Below are 21,133 nucleotides of genomic sequence, written 5' to 3' on the forward strand. Positions count from 1 at the left end.
CCCTTGTATTCGGCGCCTATGCTCCTTACGCCGATTGCTTTGCTATCACTGTGATGAAGCAGGCCACATGTATTGCCTACGCCCATACTATGAAATCGGACTGGGAATCATAGAAGGACTGCATGTTGTCACTAACGATGCTGTGCAGCAACAGTTAACTAGAATATGGAAGGTCACTGCAGTATTGATTTTTTGTGCTCTCTCGTTAAACTGTGTGTCGCTTGAGTGTGGCACATTTTTTAGCCTGTCATCATGGTTCCTGCTCTACATGTCTCATGTAACTCGGTACTATGCAAAGGGTAATGTGCTTACAGACAAGCTAAAGCACTGTACTGGCTCAACCAATGGCAGGTCCATCAGTCCTTATCTGGTAGCTGTTTTTTAAAATGCTAAACATCCGTCACTGCCGCCACAGCAAGAGCCACAGTGCTCACATACTGAAAATTTGCCACCATCCACATGAAGCCTCATGCCAAAGACAACACCACTCGACAAAGATGTGACAATGAGATGCAACTGTAGCGGGACTGTATGACATAGCCGTGAACCAACACAACATATGACAAAGAACCACCGACCTTGAAGTGCTTATCGACGGCTATAAGGTTAATGGTATAGCAAGAGTCTTGTCTAATAATATTGAGCATGTGACATAGATACTGTTGCACATTCTTGAACGTAGGTGAGCATCTGTGATTACTCCAGAATGTGCATTGATACATATATAAAAACCATATGGACTTGACCAATCAGTTCAGATTCAACAGCTGACAATCGTGCTTGTTGATACTACCATTGATGCTTATGTATTGCTCATTTTTTTGTGCACAAGTTCGCCAAATAAACGGTCACAATTCTTAACTCACACATTTGGCAGTATTTAAAATGCGCACTGAACCTGCCTTACCTTGTATTATAAATAGGTAAGTTTAAAATTCTTTACACCAATTATGAGCCTAGATCCGTGACAATTTGAAAGCTTTGAAAGGAATTCTTTTCAAGAGGAAAGATTATGACGCCCACTAAACACTTTCCTGGGTAACACAGTATGGATAACCTTTCATGTACAATAAGCAAACAGTTCTTGAAGAATTCAGAATTCAGGTATCTAGAAGTTAAGGAACAAAAGTGGGAGTGCTTGAAAACACTCTGCTTTGCAGCACGATAGCTGTACACTGTTGGTTATGCCCTGGAAACGCCACACACTGTGCCATAGAAAATTTGCTTCTGCTTTACCCTTTAGGGCACTCTCTTTTCAATTTACCTTAATGAAGCCACTGTATGAGTGTTTTGGCAAGGCCTTCTTCTTCTTCTTTGGTGCTTTGGTAACAATGGTCGCGCCCTGAAAAAAGAAAATACATGAGAAAGAAAATTTAATAAACACAAGATGTCACTTCATTCTGAGACAACAGAAATGAAAGATTAAGTTACGAGGATTTATATTGTCACGTGGTGGTGACGTTGAAGAACACAGTAGCAATACTGTGAAAGACAAAACTAACTTTTATTGGGCGAACCTGTGCCCACAAAAACAGGCTACACTTATAGCACAACGATAGCGGCGAACACGGTCAGCAATCGTCGAAAATCTGATCAGCGGGTCAAGCGCGTCGGCTTTTATAGATCAGTCGTCGAATGTTCCAGATTAACCGATGGGACCCGCGCGTCTTCCACAAAGTTCTACACTATTCGCGTCGCGCATACATGCAATCAGATTACACAAGTTGCAGTGAAAGACAGTGGACGGAAGCATCGATAACATTCCAGAAACTTCTTTCACATGCAGGCGCGTCCTGCGCTGCGCAATAACATTTGTTAGGCGGCCAAACGTGGTCGCCCGATAAGGATAAGTGCACATGACAATATCATAAAAGCAACAGTCTGACTATGAGATATGCTGTAGTGGGGATCTTCAGATTAGGTTTAGTCATTTGGGTTTGCTTGTAACATACACCCACATCTTGGCACAGATGCATTTTTGCATTTCACCTCTATTGCTGTTGAGAATTTCTGTGTTGCACACATATCCTCTTTTCCCTGTTTGTATCCTCAGTCGATATACACCGTACACTCTGAAAAAAAAAGAATGTAATAAAGATCTCTTTGAAGAGAATTTCTTGGTGTTCTGAGTGCTCCTCAAATTTATGAGTTGGGCTGTGATTCCTGGGGGGGTGGAGGGGAGGCACATGTCTCACAGAAGCATGGCCCGGAGGAAGTGAGGAGCATGGCCGGCAGTATGACTTGAAGGAGCTCATGAGCAAGCATGGTATAATGGCCACTGTGACAAATGCTGAGGTGTTAATGGAATTGCTTTCTTTTTAACTGCAACCTGCAAAGTAAACAGCATATACAGCAAAACCCCATTGCCTTACTCAACAAGACCATTACCAGCACAAAGACTACCGGAACTGTAGCAAAGCCTGCAGTGGCTAGGGACCAAACTCCTGCTCAGCAGCGAAGCTTCATAACCACTGTATCAGACAAATGAAAATTGAGTAAGCGAGACAGGTTATTACAGAGGGACTGGCAACTCAAAATGAAAGCAGCAGCAGCAACACTGTTAATCTTGAAAATATGACTAAACAAGCCAAACATGGATTAGGGGTAACTAAACCATGCAATGAGATCAGCACCCATGCCTTCCATTAGTGCTTTCTGCACTTCTCAATGCTGGACTTTGTTTACACAGAAGCAGTTACTCCAATCCAATTGTGCTGTTTTAAAAAAATCTTCCGTGCCACCGTGCAAGCTTATAGATTCCCAGAAGACAGACTGAGTGTTTTTGCTACAATCGCCTTGAGAAACATCCTGATGTATTGAACGCCTACAGGCTGTCGGTTAAAGGTCAACTTTGCAAACATTGCTTCAATAGTATCGCTACTCCTTTCTAACCAATTCAGCAAAAGTGAAATTTCACTGCAGTTGACCTTTAAATGCCCATTAATGTGCCATATAATGTGCACTGTATTCTTGTGCGGCGCCGATAAATGGGAAGCGAATGACAAGCCATCACTGTGATGCCTGCATTATAACCATGTAATACTTTTGGATGGACTCTTGAATCTCTTGGTGACCATCTTGGAAGATCATGCCACATTAATTTTCTTGTTAATGCTGTTGTGATCAGCTGTTTACCCCGCAACAACCGCTAGTCCCAGATACTGCGATAATGGGGAACGGGCCGATGGCCTCATCAAAATTACCGTTAACTGGGATGTTTGATGGCCGTCAGCAGCGGAGTACCTCTATCAGGAGAGGTTTGGGGAATTAGCAAGGCGACCGTCTTCACCTGTCATCCGCCAAAACTGACGCGTCCATGCCGGAGACAGGTCAGTGTGCTATCCTCTCCTCTCCTGTTCGTGCCCCGTGATGTGTGTGTGTTTTGGACAAAGCTCCCTTCGGAGGGAAAGGGCAACAAACCTCTGCATTGGTGGGACCTGATGTCGTCCGCCTCCTGACGCTAAAAATTTGAAGCATTAAAAAATTCCTGTCCACAAACTACTCGTCTAATCGAGAGCAAACATTGCTGACAGGGTTACACATTGTAGTCTAAGTTGTTTGAGAGGTATTTAAACATCGGTACTTGCCTGCACCTTGCAGAATGAAGCAGAAACTGCTTTCAGCTACAAGCACAGATTTTGCAGACGGGAGTCAAGCTGCTGATCTGACAGGTTGCGCCATGTGGCGGACGGTGAGGAAACCAACTTCTCCGCTCAGGGGATAGGAGAGAAGCACGCTTGCTTCGAGGATGCAGCAGATGCAGTTCGTCTGCCCGTCGAACCAAATGTTGTAAAATAGAGTGGCGGACGAACTGCATCTGCTGCATCCTCGAAGCAAGCGTGCTTCTCTCCTATCCCCTGAGCGGAGAAGTTGGTTTCCTCACCGTCCGCCACATGGCGCAACCTGTCAAATCAGCAGCTTGACTCCCGTCTGCAAAATCTGTGCTTGTAGCCGAAAGCAGTTTCTGCTTCATTCTGCAAGATGCAGGCAAGTACCGATGTTTAAATACATCTCAAACAACTTAGGCTACAATGTGCTACCCTGTCAGCTATGTTTGCTTTTGATTAGATGAGTAGTTTGTGAACAGGAATATTTAAAGCCCGCTGGCCAAATACGGAACACTCTGTACATTGCTTGTCTTCCGCCATTGAAGTGGCACATTCTGTTCAATCACTTGTGGCTTGTTTGTATCAGCGTCAGTAGAGGCTCTTTGGTCTCCTGGCAATTAGAATGCACCAGCTACGCGGCAGCCAAGGCAATGAGGCATGCAGCATAGCCAGCAGGGCGAGCACAGTGCATACCGGCGTACGCTACCGGCAACAAGCGGCCATATTGAATTGTGCTTGAAAAAAAAGAACACTTCATTTCCTCTTCCTGTTTGAGCAGCGCTATCTGGCGTCCACCTACTTAGGTTCCATGTGCTTCCACTGCTTATTTTTGTACCACTGTGGAAGGCACAGTTTCCTGTCCCTGAAGCAGGTTCTTTATTCTATGGTTGCATATTATCCATGCATGGGTGCGGTAGCACTGCAGAAGTTGCGGGGCGCCTTTTTCATAGTGGGGTGCTGTTCTCGTCGCAATGATTGCATTCATGAGCAGGACATAACGCGCAGCTTCTGCTACTGTCGGGCCTTAATCGCCTGTGCAGTCACTTTCCGTGTCGTCATCATCACTATCGTTAGGTGACACTTCTGCAACAACAGATGCAATGATGGCAAAAAGTCTAACTTCGTAGCTGATATCTCTTTGCAGTTGCAGCAGAGCTGCCGCACACTGTAGAGCAGAGATGCCGCCCACCGTAGTCAGCGGTAGATCCCTGTCACGTGCCAGTGCTGACTTCTTTGTGCCCCCTTTGATAGCATAAACGATGTCCAATTTTTTGTCTACGCTGAGCACCCTGTGTTTTTTATCCGAGCATGATGCGAGTTCTAGCTTGATCTTGGAATGTAGCGTGAAATGACACGGACACAGAAAGGAGCAGACAGGTCCTGTCTGCTCCTTTCTGTGTCCGTGTCACTTCACGCTACATTCGAAGATCTTGTTACCGTACCAACTCGCCCAACTTTCTATCCTTTTGCATTAGATTTCTAGCTTGCATGATGCGACAATGCTCTCTGGCATGGCGCTGAAATGATGTTGATGTGGCTTCCCGTGCAAACAAACAGGGCGCTTGGAGGCCGTTGTTCCGACCTCTAAGGCTTGTTCTGCCGGGCCGCCCAATGGGGACAATGCACCACAGTGATTCGCGATAAAAAGTGCAAACGCTATGTGTTAACTGATACGTACGCAATAATCTGGTACTGTTTATGCGGATACAAAACGCATTATGTTCAGTGGCTGCTGAGTTGGCAATTTGACTTTACTACTTTTAAAACAAAACTAATGTTTAAGCGGGTACGGTTTAATGAGGTCTTAAAGTAGCTTAAAAAGGACTATATCGAGTTTGGAACTATAACCAGTAGCACTTCTACGCAAGAACTCTGGCTCCAGAGCTCTGGCTGTAGTACCACAGAAAGTTATTGTTAGGTGTAGTAAACTAGTGTACAAGACTGCCATCCTATCTAACGTGTAGTAACTAAAGCAAGTGCCACTGCAGCCCAGAGCTCCCACCATTTTCCAGACTTGTTTGAGAATTACAAAGCCGCAGTTGACCAGATAACAAGATTCAACCTGTGCGACACTATGTCTGCCATAAATGCAACATCAAGACATCATTAATCCAAGTGCCAGTTCTTAAGTATTTTCAGAGTGACTTAGCTCATTTTAGAGAAAAGATGGGGAATGCGGGAGATGGAAATTCAAGACGATGAGCAAAACGTAAACAAGGTGAATGCAGGAGCCAACGTTTCGACAACCCCGAGAAGAACCCCACCTATATATACTGTGGCGAGGAAAGCATACGTCGCCTTGAAGAAGGCAAGTCCACTTGTCGAAACGTTGGCTCCTGCATTCACCTTGTTCACGTTTTGCTCATCGTCTTAGCTCATTTTAGCCATTCTCAACATCTTTAGAATTTGAAAGTTTCACTTCTTCAAATGGACAAGGTGAACAAAAAAAGAAAGGTTCTGTCTTCAGGATTGTCATGTCTGAAATTTTTAAATCAAATTCTTTGCATGACACCACATGCATTGCAGTTTCAGTGATACACAGCGACATCTCTGCAATTGTAAGTATGAGAGAGCAAATATAGACACGAAGCAAGCAACAAGTGTTTTAGTTTCCAGTTGGCTATTGCCATTATTTTCACCTTCATCATCTTAATTACTATTTCCTGCAACACACAAACAAACCAATAGAGAGAAAGCTCCTCCAGGACTCACATCTGAGACATCAACCTTGATACTCCTAGCTGCATCATTGAATGCCTTGCTCCACCACTGGGATGTGAGATCGATCTTGTGCCCAACCTGGAAGCACGAAATGGTAAGGGACCATACTATGTTATAGTGAGGGCCCATACATGTGCAGGCGTGCACCAAGCCACCATGAATTCAAGTTTTGCCGAGCATAAATTTAGTTGTTGGCATAGCTACGTTGTTAAAAAGCACTGCTCTCTTAATGATATACTAAGGGTGTCAATTAATTTAATCTTACCTTAGCAGCCCAGACTTGGCAATACAACAAAAGATTGACTGTTTTTCCTTTTTGGAAGATCCGATTCCACAATGATACCCTATGGCCTGAATTCATATCAGAACCATTGTATTTGTCATCACATGTGGGCCACTTCTACAATGGCTGTTCCAAGAAATCACTAGGAATCGGATAATAATCACTTCTTCCCTTCCATCACTGCCACAGAAGATACAAAGTCATTCAAGACTCCCACCATGAATTACTTTTCCAGTAAGGTGCACTTCACTTTTTCATCTTCTTTCACTCTTACAATTATTATATACCCACGTCTGGTAGTGTGCTCTGGGCCTTGCAGATATTGCAAGAAAAATAGTAATACAAAAACACTTAACATATGACCTATATACATATCTGAAGGCTATGTGATACACGTCAAGAAACATGTATGCATGTACCATCTAAATCAGTATTCCAGATTATAGTAAGTAGCATCTATGTCCAAGGAAATTGAAAGTTCAACTTATGGTAGTTTCTTTTCCTGCTCTTGCTTTTTCTATCATGTTAGCATGTACTATGAGTTTCGAATGAAACTTGAAGGTATAGTCCATAAGCATAAGTGAAGGTATAGCGTACGCCATCCAGTCATCACCATTGACAGGTGTGCACATCCGGTTTGGCCGCACTATGCGATCCCGCTATAGTGACGTATTTTCATTTCTGTTCCGTCAAATGGCAAAACGCTCGGCAGGCTGTCGCTGCTGCCAGTGATACCATGCTGCACAAGCTGGCCAATCTATGAATGAATGTGGGCACAAGCGGCAAACCGCATGAGAGAATGTATCTCTAACGATAATGGTGCAAACTGCACCACGAGCACCGCTGTCCGTGTTTCATCTGACATCGCTAGCACTTGTGGTTTCAGCGAACTGTGCACAGACAATACTCGATGTACACTGCAATATTATAGCTTCTGTTCTCCTTTATATTTATTTTCTCCCTTTCAAATGTATGAACCAGAACAGAAGCAAAAGTATCACACTATAGGGGGATAGTACAGTGCGGTCAGATCGGATGTGCGCACCTGTCTATGGTGATGACTGGACAACGCGCACTATACGTTCCCTTATGTTTGGGCCCCGCGCTCCGCTGTTCACATTTATTTGACGCTGACAGTACGGAGGCTACACAGTGATTGCTTTACTAGGCAATTAGCCATACTGTTCTCAGCACATCGCCCCGTCGTCCTTTCTGTTCTCTGGATATACATCAATAAACACACACATACATCATTCTATTGCAGAAATACCCAAGCTAGGTGTAAAGGATGTTGACAAACGGCATGGAGGCTGAGAGGTAATTTCGCCCCAGAATTGTGGGAGGTCGCCGTTTTCGGGCTTTGCCGAGAGTAAAACCAGCCGGGCGCTTCGGTGATAAGTCGGGAGGTGCTCTTTGGCGGCAGATAGCCCGCGCCGACACCTCGGGACATCTTAACCTGTCGCGCGTGCGGTCTTGAAACGTAGGAAAGGGTGCGATGTTGGGGGCCCTTTGCCCCAAAAGCGCGGACGGAGGCGCCCTGCCTGGAACGGACCACGGGCAAAGCGTCATTAGGGCGTCAATGGGCATGGTCGGGGTACAAAGAGGCAACTTAAAGCCAGAGGGATCGGTGACCCGATGCGCGGTCTCTCGAAAGGCAGGCTGGCACCCGAGACAAATCCATCTATGCACTTAGCTTTATGGGCCCGCCGGAGGAGACGAACCATGCACAGGACGGCATGGTGAATCGGTGGGTACACTTCGGCGCACTTAGCTTTATAGGCCCGCTGGAGGAGACGAACCATGCACAGGACGGCATGGTGAATCGGTCGGTACACTTCGGCAGCGGTGCCCTTTGTGGCACGCAGTGCGCGATGGTTTTAATTAAGGTGCGAGGACGGGGCGACGCAGATGGTCGTCCCCCGTAAGTGTTCTTCATAGTGTCGGGAGACTTTTCCATACATGTCGCGGAGACAAAACGGTTGGGATGTTGTTTGTTTATTTGTTGTTTGGTGGTTCCTTTCTCTCCCTCTATCTCTCTGAATGTTCCGAGAAACGCAGGGAGAGGGCAAGAGAGAGCGTCCAATGAGTGACAGCCCAGTTGACCCAATCAGGTCACTGGGGTGTCGTGATTTGCCGTGAGGGGATTCGGGAGGAGCAACTGAAGGGTTAAAACCTGGCTCCCGATCTCTCACGGGGGTTCCGGGCGCAGGAAAGGTGCTCTGCACTTTCGGCTCTGCCAAGTTAAGGCGCCGGTCCCAGTGTAACCGAAGGGTCTTGACGTACGAACGGTGTTATGCACTATCGGCTATGTCGAGTTGATACGCCAGACCCACTGTAAATAGCTGTCGATGTAAATACAGTATACATAAACTCTTTTCTCTAAGTGCAAACGTCTATGGCGTCCCATCTCTGATGGAAGAGGAGAAACGAAGACGACGGCAGCTCAAGAAAAGTTTCTCTAACAAGTAAGCTGGTTACGCCAGCTTGGAGCACTCTGTGCTACGAGAGTAGGAAGGAGGGTAGAAAATTTACTGGCGCAGTCGACGACAAGGAACGCTCTGCATTCCGACTGAGGCGTCGCAGACAGCGAGGAAGTTCGCCGAAGACTGCAAGAAGCAACTCGGCAACGACATCAAACTTCAGCGTGGGCAAGAAAACCCGCAGCTGAGGCGGAGCAAGTCGTCAATGCAAGGGCATCGACGGTTCCTGGCCGTCTCTACTTCAAGCAAGGTCCCGTGAGGACATTGGAACTTTGGTGCGACCGACGGTGCCGACTCTGCAACGAGCAAGGCGTGGCAGCGGCGACCAGCAGCATCTCAGCAAGTGGTGAGTCCTCTCGTTCTTACACCTCAGGGGTACCGCTGCCTGGTCGTACTGTAACGTATGAATACAAGGTTTGCTCACTTGAACCCCGACAAGAGAAATCAGCCCATGATGAGTGAATTGGGAGCCGAGAATGTCGAGGACCACTCAGCTGGTTCTGTCGCATCGGAGAGCCAGAGGGAAATGGACCTCAGAGGCCTCGCAGATCAGCGCCGAGTGCTCGAGTTGGAGGTGGAGCTAGCGCGACTTAGGCAGAATGGAAGCGGGAGCTCACGGGAAAGCGGGCATGCGTTCGGTGTGCAGGATCGCTGCGGTGAGTTGAGACGCTATTCCAAGTGTCTCGCTGGAGTGCTTCCCAAATTTCCATCAGACGCCGAGGCTCCGGTGTGGTTTGAGTCGGTTGAGAGCGCCCTGACGGCGTATGAAGTGCCGAGGGGGTTTTGGGGACAGATTGTTTTCCTGTTGGTGGCGGAGAAAGTTCCGTTTTTGTCCACAAGACTTAGCCCGGCGGAACACGAGGAGTATCCAAAAGTCAAGGAAACAGTACTTGACGAGCTCAAACTTTCCGCAGGGGAGTAACTGAAAAGGTTCTTGGGGTCAGGAAAGCACATGAATGAAGGATGGAGACCTTATGCAACTCGCCTTCAAAGTTACCTGCACTTTTACCTTGACTCGAGAGGCGTGTCAACGTATGAGGAGCTGGTTAAGCTATTGGTTGCAGACCAACTGAAGAAAAACTTGTCAGATGACGCGCTCCGGTACATCACGCTGCAGGAAGCGAAAACGTGGCTAAAAGCACCAGACCTAGCCGCGCTACTACGGACATTCGAGGAGGCACAGGGCAAGAACAGCGCTGGGAGGCAGCTGAAACAAAAGACGGCAGAGTCGCAAGGCCTGAGTATTAAGCCAGGCGTACCGCAAGATAGTCGCGGCGGTGGGAAAGGTCAAGGCGCGGATACAAAACCCAAGTTTAGAGGCTGCTTCTCGTGCGGCTTTAGTGGGCATATGAAGTGGAATTGCCCCCTGAGCCCGGGGCAGCAAGCATAGAACGTTCCGAGTACTAAGAGCAATAACTTGTTCGCGCACGTTGCGATGGGAGATCCAGCAGCCGGGTACAGCGACCTCATTCCCGTGGTTTTGGACAGTAAGGATAGGCATATCGACGAAATTTTGGACACGGGAGCGGAAATTACAGTGTTGCGCGAGAGCATAGTGCCACCAGAGATTGTACAGTCGCACGGAACGATCAGCCTAACCTCCGCCTTCGGAGAAAAGGTGAGGGCGAAACTCGCCGTGGTTCCGCTGACCATGCCCCGCGATTGTGCCGTTTTCGCAGACATAAATGAGTCGGTGCTGGTGCTGTGTGCTTTAACTGACAAGCTGACAGCACTGACCGATTGCCTCCTGTCGGAGGAAGCATGGCAATTGCTTAAAGCCGAGGGCGTTTTCAAGGCGGTTGCGAAAATCGGAAGGCAAGAGGGAGACGGCGCCCAGCCAGAACCCGATGACCAGAAATCCAGTGAGGAGATCGTGGAGGAAGAGCCAGGTGGGTCAAGTGTCTCCGAATTCGGGGCTGATGGCTTTGTTGACAGAGAGTGCGGCGATGCTGTGGTTGCTATGCAATCATGCACTGAGGTTGCAGAAAAGCAGCAACTGGCAGTTACAGCGTCCGTTGGCTCATCGGGGGCCGATGAGTCGGGAAATGGTCGACGTCACTTCGGTGAAACTGCCAGATGTCCCGAAAGACGGGAAGACCCTGGGTGACGTGGCTTTCGCTGATGGCGGCATTCTGGAGCGTCGTTGTGAGGTGCTTGGTGGCCACAAATGCGACGAGAGCATGGCGAGCTCTCAGGGAGTAGAGCTAAATGTAGTCCCGTTCAAAGATCCTCAATTCATAACTGAAGCAAGCGAGGGTTGTGCTCCCAGTCACGAGACACAAGTGGCGGCCGTGCTGAAGTCAAGCACCAACGTCAGTGTTCTCGGGGCGACAACTTCCGTATTGAGAAAAGCAGACGAGGACGCCATGTGCGAACCAATCGAGGTCTGGGCTTGATTCTCGATGCCTCCGATAGGGTGAACGTGCAGGGCTGGTCTCGCGGTTTCGATCGTAGCAATGAATCCATGGGCGCTTAGGCCGAAGGGGAGCATGAGTTTTTTGAAGCGGTCGTGGCGCGAAGGAAACGTCGTTTCTGAACGGACGGTTTATCCCAGAGAGCGCTGCAAGATCACCCGTACGCGCTGCGGGGAGCACCCATTCGACCCCGGCGGCTGTGGAGCTGTAGGGGGGGTTTCCACTCCACCTCTGTTTCACCTTAGTTTAAGGTGTAGGATGCTTATGGCATAGTTGAAGGCATGCTTGGGTAAAGGCAGCGGTGTTTCCGAGGGAGATAAGATACGGGAGGACTATGCAGTGAACACTCGCGCGGAAAAGAGTGACGTGCAAAACTGTCGAACTATAGAACAGAACTGTGCGATGAGGTGTGTATACTTCAAGTGAAATAAGCATTTTCCTGGCGTATTATTGCATGCGTTCAGGAAGTTCTTGTTGTTCTGTTGTGTGTGTGTTTTTGTTTTTGTGTGTGCAGTCATTAATGTGACACTGTGACTCGCGATGCTGTTCACGAGCCGTGTTCGGTGTTTGTTATTGCTTTGTTCTTTTTCATTCGTTAGTGCTTGTGCATTTTATGTGCCTGTACAGCCTCTTGTTCAGGTAGAGTCATTTTATGAGCATTGTGTGGTGTGTGCATTTAGTGGTAGCACCGAGGGGTTCGGTTGCTAAGCAGCGATGCTAGTTCAAGCCGCCTCGGGCGGCTACCCAGAAATCTTAATGCCGAAAGCGTGATATTTGCTTTACTTTCTTTGCACCATCCTTTTTGTTTTGTTAGTATTCAGGTACTCGCGTTTGAGCGCCTACATGAATCTTAGGGAGGGCATGTAAAGGATGTTGACAAATGGCACGGAGGCTGAGAGGTAATTTCGCCGCAAAATTGTGGGAGGTCGCCGTTTTCGGGCTTCGCCGAGAGTAAAACCAGCCGGGCGCTTCGGTAACGAGTCGGGAAGCGCTCTTTGGCAGCAGATAGCCCGCGCCAACACCTCGGGACATCTTAACCTGTCGTGCGTGCGGTCTTGAAACGTAGGAAAGGGTGCGACGTTGGGGGCCCTTTGCCCCGGAAGCGCGGACGGAGGCGCCCTGCCTGGGACGGACCACGGGCAAAGCGTCATTAGGGCGTCAATGGGCATGGTCGGGGTACAAAGGGACAACTTAAAGCCGGAGGGATCGGTGACTCGATGCGCGGTCTTTTGAAAGGCAGGCCGGCACCCGAGACAAATCCATCTGTGCACTTAGCTTTATGGGCCCGCCGGAGGAGACGAACCATGCACAGGACGGCATGGTGAATCGGTGGGTGCACTTCGGCAACGGTGCCCTTTGCGGCACGCAGTGCGCGATGGTTTTAATTAAGGTGCGAGGACGGGGCGACGCAGATGGTCGTCCCCTGTAAGTGTTCTTCAAAGTGTCGGGAGGCTTTTCCATACATGTTGCGGAGACAGAACGGTTGGGATGTTGTTTGTTTATTTGTTGTTTGGTGGTTCCTTTCTCTCCCTCTATCTCTCTGAATGTTCCGAGGAACGCAGGGAGAGGGTGAGAGAGAGCGTCCAATGAGTGACAGCCCAGTTGACCCAATCAGGTCACTGGGGTGTCGTGATTTGCCGTGAGGGGATTCAGGAGGAGCAACTGAAGGGTTAAAACCTGGCTCCCGACCTTTCACGGGGGTTCCGGGCGCAGGAAAGGTGCTCTGCACTTTCGGCTCTGCCAAGTTAAGGTGCCAGTCGCAGTGTAACCAAAGGGTCTTGACGTACGAACGGTGTTATGCACTATCGGCTATGTCGAGTTGATACGCCAGACCCACTGTAAATAGCTGTCGATGTAAATACTGTGTACATAAACTCTTTTCTCTAAGTGCAAACGTCTATGGCGTCCCACTTTGATGGAAGAGGAGAAACGAAGACGACGGCAGCTGAAGAAAAGTTTCTCTACCAAGTAAGCTGGTTACGCCAGCTTGGAGCACTCTGTGCTACGAGAGAAGGAAGGTAGAAAATTTACTCTAGGCTTCTTACTGCTAAGAGTCATGTTAAGTATTATGTTAGTAGGACATGTAAATTACTGCACATAACATGAGAAAGCTCAGCATATATTATGGCAGGGAGTGTAGTGAGTAGCACCTCTGGCGGAACGATAGTTAAGACCTACCATTATTAGGCTGCTTGAGTTGCACTCCGCTACCATCCTAACTAGTCAATTGTCTCAAGCAAAAAGCTGTTCAAACTGCATGTTGAGCAGCACCTTGGGGTTCCTACTCGTACACAGAGGGACAATTTTAGCCTGCATCCAATAACTTGCAATAACCAGAGGAACCTACAGACGTGTGAAATTTCCAACTTTCAGGTGACAGTGGAAGCATACAGTTCATGTACATCTTGGGAGTGACAAAGGTTTTTAAAAGAATTGTTGTAACAACGACCTTTTCTTTTTTTCTCCTCTTGTTACAGTATGCCCTGTCACTGCTCGTCTATGAGGTATAGCAACGTCACCTGCATATGTACTGCTTGCTTCAGAAACATTCTAATTTTTTCTTGTTACCTGATCACTCTTAAAATTTACACCTTATTGTCCTGTGCACTGTTGGCTGTTGCATGCTTCCTTTGTGCTACATGTTTCTGTGTAAATAAGTGTTATTCTTGTACTGCCCACCAGTGCCAAGGCCTTTCAGAATTATCTTGGTAGTAAGAAATAATAAATGAACGCTTATACTTATGTGGGTAATGGAATTCCTTGACAAAGTTTGAACAACTTAACGTAGACACCCAGAAGTGTATACCCGCACAGCTGAATGTTAAGAAATTGCAGTAACTACGCTGTGCGTCACTGTAAATAGGAAACAGCACAAATGTTATAGCGAATATATAAAGGTGAACTTCATCTAAGTTAGTAATCAAGTTATACCGAATCTATAAATAGAAAAGCACGGACGGCTACATCTTTCTTTCTCGTGTTAAACTGGGCGCTACGTGGTACTATAGTATTCCAAATTCTAAAGACAAACAGAAAACGGTTATAATCGTACTTCCCAAATTTCGACGCAACAGTATGTACGCATCTTGTCAAATCGTAAATGGCCTCAGTGCTTACAGCTTAACAGAACACAAGAACACACACAAGTTTTTCGCATAAAGCAGAAAGACAAACATACCCCAGCGGTATCAAATTTAAGCTTCGGTTTCAATGCCTTTGCAATGCCGGATTCGTTCTTTCCGAGTCCCTTACCTGGGGAGAGAAAGAAATGGGTGAATCCTAACATGAAAGCCAGAACAATATTGCAACCACGACATCTACATGAAATTCCTCGCACGAGGTATCTATATAACGAAACACGATTTCTGCTTCCTCTAGCAAGGGATTTCAATCAAACGTAATAGTTCACGAACCTTCAGACCATCCGTACTTCTCCAAGATTCCACGTGCGAAACTAGTACCAGCCATTTAAATGACGTCAAATAAAAACAAAGCGCTGTTGCCAACTTGTTTGCAAAACCACAGCGGCCGTGGCAAAACAATGGTGAAAACATGGGTCAAAACTGGTCAAAACCACAGTCAAAACAGCACCTCCTGGTCAACGAAATAGATAAAAATTGATAGATTAATGAATGAATGAATTATTGAGTGAATGAATTAAGTGATGAATGAATTGATAGAATGACAGATGAGCGCATGGATGAGTGGATTTGGGGATTTTGTTATATTTAACAGCTGAAATGAATGATGCATGAATCTATGGCATAAATGGTGGATAAATGCATGGATAAATGAATGCCTTCATTGATGAAAGCATTGAAATGAGCGGGCATCGTGAGCATCCTCTTTGAAACATGGCACCAAGATTGTTACTGCCACAGCGCTTCGTTATAGTGAACTACTAGTTCACGGTAGCTTCGTGAAGCTAGCGCGTAGACAATCCTGCATGTCGTAATCACTGTTTATAGATACTTTATAAACGGTTGTCGTAATAGCCTCCAAGGCATGGCGGGCAGCGTCCTGAACATTTCACATAATGTTCATAACGTGGCCTCCGAGATGGCGCACTGCTGCAATCTCAGAGGCCACGTATATAACTGAAAGTTTTTATTAACATTCGGTAGGTGGCTGTAGTTTCCCACGCAATCTGCAATCGCTTTGGTAACTACATGCACGCAAAAGAATGGCCTTCAAGATTTGCAGGGAACCGTACCTGCATAAGCGCTGAATACAGGGACGGGGGGCGCTCTGGCGCCCGAGCAGCCTCCGGTGTATTCCGAGCAGCCTCCGGTGTGCCGTTATTTATGAATTCGTAAGCGCCGTTGAACACCAGCTACTGCCCAGAGGACGTGTTCGGATAGGTCTCCTTCTGCAGCTACGCAGTAGTGAGTCCGCTTTATCAGATCAATGGCTTTCTTGATGACCGACGCACGAATTCTACGGCAGACATCCGTTATCCTTGTCTTGAAGCAATCTGATGGGGTGATAGTTCTTGTGGCAAAAAAAAAAAAAAAAAAAAAACACCCGTGAATTTTATCTACGCTAAGACAACAGCTATCACAGCTTGTTTCCAACTATATAACACCAAACGCGACGTGTTGCTTCGGCCAAGGCGCGGCAGATAAGGCACTAGCTCGATCACGATGTTTTACAGCGAAGCTGTATATGGCTAGCCGATTGGTCGGTGCGTCCGTCCGTCTTTCGCTTGTACGCCGAAAGCTCCTGCGGCACAACCTCATGCGAATGCACACACACACAAAAAAAGAGAAAGACGGGCGCGTGATTGGCTGCGAGTGGGTGCGCAGCAGTTTCTCTCCGGCTCCGAAATGGGTAGGCCACGCGTCATACGTACTCCTGAGGAGCAGGCAGCTTTCGATCAGCAACGCCGCGAGCAGAACCGGAAACGAGCTCGTCTACGTCGTCCCGATCCTGCAGCCCGGGCACAAAAACAGGCTCGCACAGCCGAGCGCAAGTAGCAACTGCGTACCGAAGATCCAGCAGCCTACCAAGCCGTTGTTTAATGAACCGTCAGGATTAATTCAGTGATAAACACCGGGGCCGCAAGTTTCAGCTTCGCTGGTTAACCATCTGTACGGAGTGCTCTGGCGGTGATTTTTTTCTTTATTTCCTCCATTTCGTTCTGGCTAACTCAGAAGTAACCTGTTCGAGGGCGCTGTGTTATTATGCGGAGGTGAGCGCAGTCACGTGATATTCCCTATATTTCGCAGGATTTATTTATCGGTCTGAAAAAATTTGTACGCAATTAGTAAGCGCTGAAGATACCGCAGTTAGATGTCCCTTGGCTGTGCCTACAGATGCCTCACTCACGCTTTTATAATTATGATACGCCTCGAGTTGGATAATTAATTACAATTACCTAATTAAAACTCAATAACGAAAGAAATACTGGCAACTACTCACTGCACTGGAAACAATATGCACTAGAATTTGTTCGAGTAACGCATTGCTCTTTCTTTAAATCTTGGTGCATGATAGTTAATTGGGACAACCTGTATATATTTATGAGATCTGCATGCATGTGACGATGTTTGCATCCCTAATAAATGTTGTAAATTATGAGACGTGTTCTTTTTTAGTTGTTAGCTTTGATTACTGGGAAGAGAAGAGGTACTGAGACACATATCATTCACTTGCATTTCACACGCCGTTGATAAAAGACTGCCGAAGGGGTCACAAAAGTCTACAGGTTATTTTTTTCAGGGTCAAAAAAGCGCGCAAAACATTTTGAAGCGAGGTGAACATACAGCAACATATTCCTCTCGGCATAAGCTATCCATACCTTTAAAAATAATTGTTAATTGTCTACCTCCTCTGCTTTAAAGATATAACCTTTGTCCTGTATATCTATTTAAATATATTGTGTATGTGCATGGTGTTTACAGTGAATATTTAAAACAAAGCTTAAATGATAAAATACGGATGAGGCAGCCACTGCTGGTACTTCTAATGCGCTTCTTCTCCTATTGTCAAGATTTGCAGAAATAAAGCAAAGTATGAATTAAAATCCGTGCACGTCCGCGCCAACAATGATGCAGTAAGCTATTAACCACAAGAAAATTTTAAGTCAAAAGGTCGAGGCAAGTCAAATGAGATCCCAAGCAATGTGGGTGACAAAACCCTGGCAATGACACGTTAAGTAGGGGAGGGGTGGGGGGGGGGGGGGGCGGAGCCTTTCTGTAGTTGGCGCCTATGGTTCGAAGTAAGTCTGTGGCACGAAATATAGATGCGCGCGCACTCTGTCGATGCGGTGAGAGCAAAGGCGGGATTTTGAAACAGGCTATAGCTATTACATTGTTTTTCGCGTTTCGTGCGTGGTCAGAGCGACGCTTCGACCGCGTTACCAGGGGGCTTTTGTTATCAGTGTGATAAGTCGGCATTGAGAGACGGATAATAAGCGTGACGCAGAGAGGAAGGAATATATCTGAAAAGCCGCAAAACCTGCTGTTGGTGCTCCTTCAGTACCATTATTAAGGTGATGCGCTGTCTTTACGGGTTTGCGACAGGCAGTAGAGCTGCTTTCAATCAGCTTACTTGAGGGAGCTGCTTTATGATGCGGGTGGGAGCGCCCAGTCACGTGGTATTTTTGCTATTTCGTGAGGTTTGTTTTCCATTCGGAAAAAATCGCACGCAATTAGCGCGTCGCTGAAAACACAGCTGGTAGATGTACGTCATTTGGGGGTGCCTGGGGGTGCCTACATATATGCCTCATTGACACTTTGATAATTAGGACAGAACTTTCGAATGACATAATTAATTCTAATTGTCGAATTCAATTTCAGGAACGAAAGAATTACTGGGGGCTACTCCAGTGTAATGGAATCAATATGCACAAGGCTTTCTTCGAGTAACGCAACTTCTCTATTTATTTTAAGTCTTGGTGCATGATAGCTGGGGCACCCTGTATAATTCACTGAGTAACAGAAAGGCGGCCAAGCCGGATTGATTCGAAATCAGAATCAATAGTAGTCATGCGCAGGAGCGCCTCTACTGGGACTCACAGAAAAAAAAAAAAAAAAGACAGAGAGAGGCTGCAGTTGCGCCGGAAAGGCGAAACTGCACACACACACACACACACACACACACACACACACACACACACACACACACACACACACACATATATATATATATATATATATATATATATATATATATATATATATATATATATATATATATATATATACATAGTCTGAATACATCAGCTTTCCGAACCACTCCCTCCAATATATATATATATATATATTGGAGGGAGTGGTTCGGAAAACTGATGTATTCAGACTCGAAAGAGCCTTAGAAGTCATAAACGAATTCCACTACTATGTAGATCGCTCTACGGTCTACGAAATTATTGAGCATTGCTTCTCTCGCTGATCATGTGACCAGATCACAATGTGACCAGTCACGTGGGTATCGAAGGAAATGATATGACAGACAAATTAGCTACCTTTGACGCACGAAATAGGTACTCCGAGTCTTGTTATTACATTTTCCGCATGAGACGCCAAGATTTCTCTTCGCACCCTGTGGCACAAATGTTGCTAATACATATGTTTTGATGAACAGGCATTTTTCACAGAGTTCGCCCACTCCTATACGGTTCTCGCCGAACCGAAAGAGTGACCTGTACGTTCGACACTCCCGTCTGTCGTTTACGTTTACAGACGTGGCTTACATACGCGACTCACTTCTTGTGTGGCATCGTGAGGCACTTCAGATTATAGTTTCTGTGGCAACTACGACGTTTTAGTGGAGTATATTGTTATAGACATTTCAGGGATTCGTAGCAGCTTCTGCAGTAAAAAAAGTTAGTAGAGGGTTTTCAAAGACTAAGGCCGTGACAAAGCACTTTAAAATATTACGGCACCATGTTGTATGGTATCTGGAAAACAAAACACTTTATCAAACAACGAGCAAAATCTCTTTTTTTTTTATTGCACAAGGAAAGAAAAAGCGCTCGCTAAGCCTTCTTCGTGGAAGCCATCACCAGCCACCAAAAATAAGATGGCCCCCTACAACAAATACACTAATAGGATCAGATTGGCTGGACTCTTGGCTCGCTAAACCTCGCGGTCAGATCACAAGTAATGTCCACTAAGTTCATAGCCTAAAGCAAAACAATTGACCTCTGGTCGATGTGCAATCGACCTCAGTTGTCCATGAGTTAGTAACTTGCGTTAACATGCACGCCCTCTTATCCTCGCATTCTAGAACGTTCCTTTACTCAGCTAATCCAGCGGCTGTGACTTTACATTCTACCTGTAGACACAAGAATGAGGATGGCAGCATCGTCAGGCGCTTTCAGTGACACTCGATCCGCAGTGATCCGTGTACGAAATTCTCGTAAACATATGGTGAGCGCGCTCGAGCGCGCTCTATGAAGGTGCGTATCTCAAGCAACTCCTCGTCATAGAAATCGCCGAGTAATGAATGAATGAATGAATGAATGAATGAATGAATGAATGAATGAATCTTTTCCTGGAATACACACATGGTGGACTCGCTTGATAGCTTGAGCACCGTGGAGAGAAATGTGCATTCTTTTTACTAACAGGTTACTTTCCGTGGCCCGTGATTATTAGGCAGGGTATGGCCGCTGTGAGCAAAGGCTGTGCCCCAGATGCTCAGTCTGGCTGTCATGAGTGATGTGAATTTTCTGGAATACATTGGACAGTTCCAACCTGGTCTTGTTGGAGGTCGGTTAGTGTAGTAACGTCTGCTGCCGGGCTAGTTGGTACATGGCCTTTAAAAATGGTTTTAGGCGCAGGAAATAAGACACGGACGACAGAATAAAAGCCACAGACAGGCACGTTGTGTCCGCTTTATAACCGTTGGCTCGGCTTGATTCTGGAGTTGCCGAAGTCGGTATGGAAGCGGAGCGACTTCTTTGGTCGCGGTGTGGCAGGTGCTGTGCTTCACGTGGTGGCCCGATTCTTCGGGCTTCAATGATCACAGAGGCAAGGTGAATGAATCTGCGGTGGAGAATATATAGTAAATATGGCAGTGTGTATTGGTGGTGTGAAGGCAGGAGCACACAGAACGAAATTATTACTTTTCTGGGCAATAAATTTCTTCCAGGTTCGATGGTTTGTTAACATGAACTAAGGATAGTAAATGTCAATAATAAACGCAGTAGAAAGGTCAACTGGATAATTAACATCTATCATCCATCCATCAATATAGACGAGAAAGACCTTCCAGTGGAGTCCCGTTTCTCTGACTGTAAGTAAAGCACTGTTGACAGTATAGACATATATACGCTTATACTTTGTGGGGGTTCCTTCAATCTACCGGGGCGCAGTCGTTGCTGTGCCTAAGGCTCCGGACTTATTCGCCATTGCGAGGAAAACCCCTCCCAAATGCCTGCCCCTCGACCGCGCGCCGTTTTCCCCGGGCGCCGCGACCGCGTCCCGCGACGTCATGCTACGCGGCCCTGCGATTGGGTCGTGGGGGCGTGACGTAGGGAAGAAGCCCCGACTGGGGACGATCGCCGTGCGCGGGGGAGTCGTGCTGCGAGAGGGACGAGCGCCGGTCACGAGAGGCAAGCTGCAAGGTACGTGAGCGACCAGCTATTTGTGTCCCCAACGGCCCCGGCCTGGGGACGTT

The 21,133-nt window shown here is 46.9% G+C and overlaps 1 protein-coding gene across 2 annotated transcripts in view; it reads right to left on the reverse strand.

Annotated features, from left to right (window-relative positions):
- LOC126531039 (G patch domain-containing protein 4-like) overlaps positions 1-15,075 on the reverse strand; it is a 37,805-nt gene extending 22,730 nt beyond the window's left edge. The window contains exons 1-4 of one of the 2 annotated variants that reach the window (XM_050178419.3): positions 14,920-15,028; positions 14,685-14,758; positions 6,321-6,407; positions 1,265-1,342 (exon numbers count right to left, since the gene is read on the reverse strand). In XM_050178419.3, the coding sequence (XP_050034376.1) occupies positions 1,265-1,342; positions 6,321-6,407; positions 14,685-14,758; positions 14,920-14,974 (294 nt within the window). In that variant the 5' untranslated portion in view covers positions 14,975-15,028. Of the gene's footprint in view, positions 1-1,264; positions 1,343-6,320; positions 6,408-14,684; positions 14,759-14,919 lie in introns of both variants that reach the window. The other variant, XM_055070916.2, reaches the window with a different exon arrangement.
- Positions 15,076-21,133: the final 6,058 nt, after the last annotated feature.

This window comes from Dermacentor andersoni, chromosome 5, assembly GCF_023375885.2.
Source record: "Dermacentor andersoni chromosome 5, qqDerAnde1_hic_scaffold, whole genome shotgun sequence".
Classification (NCBI taxonomy): Eukaryota; Metazoa; Arthropoda; class Arachnida; order Ixodida; family Ixodidae; genus Dermacentor; species Dermacentor andersoni.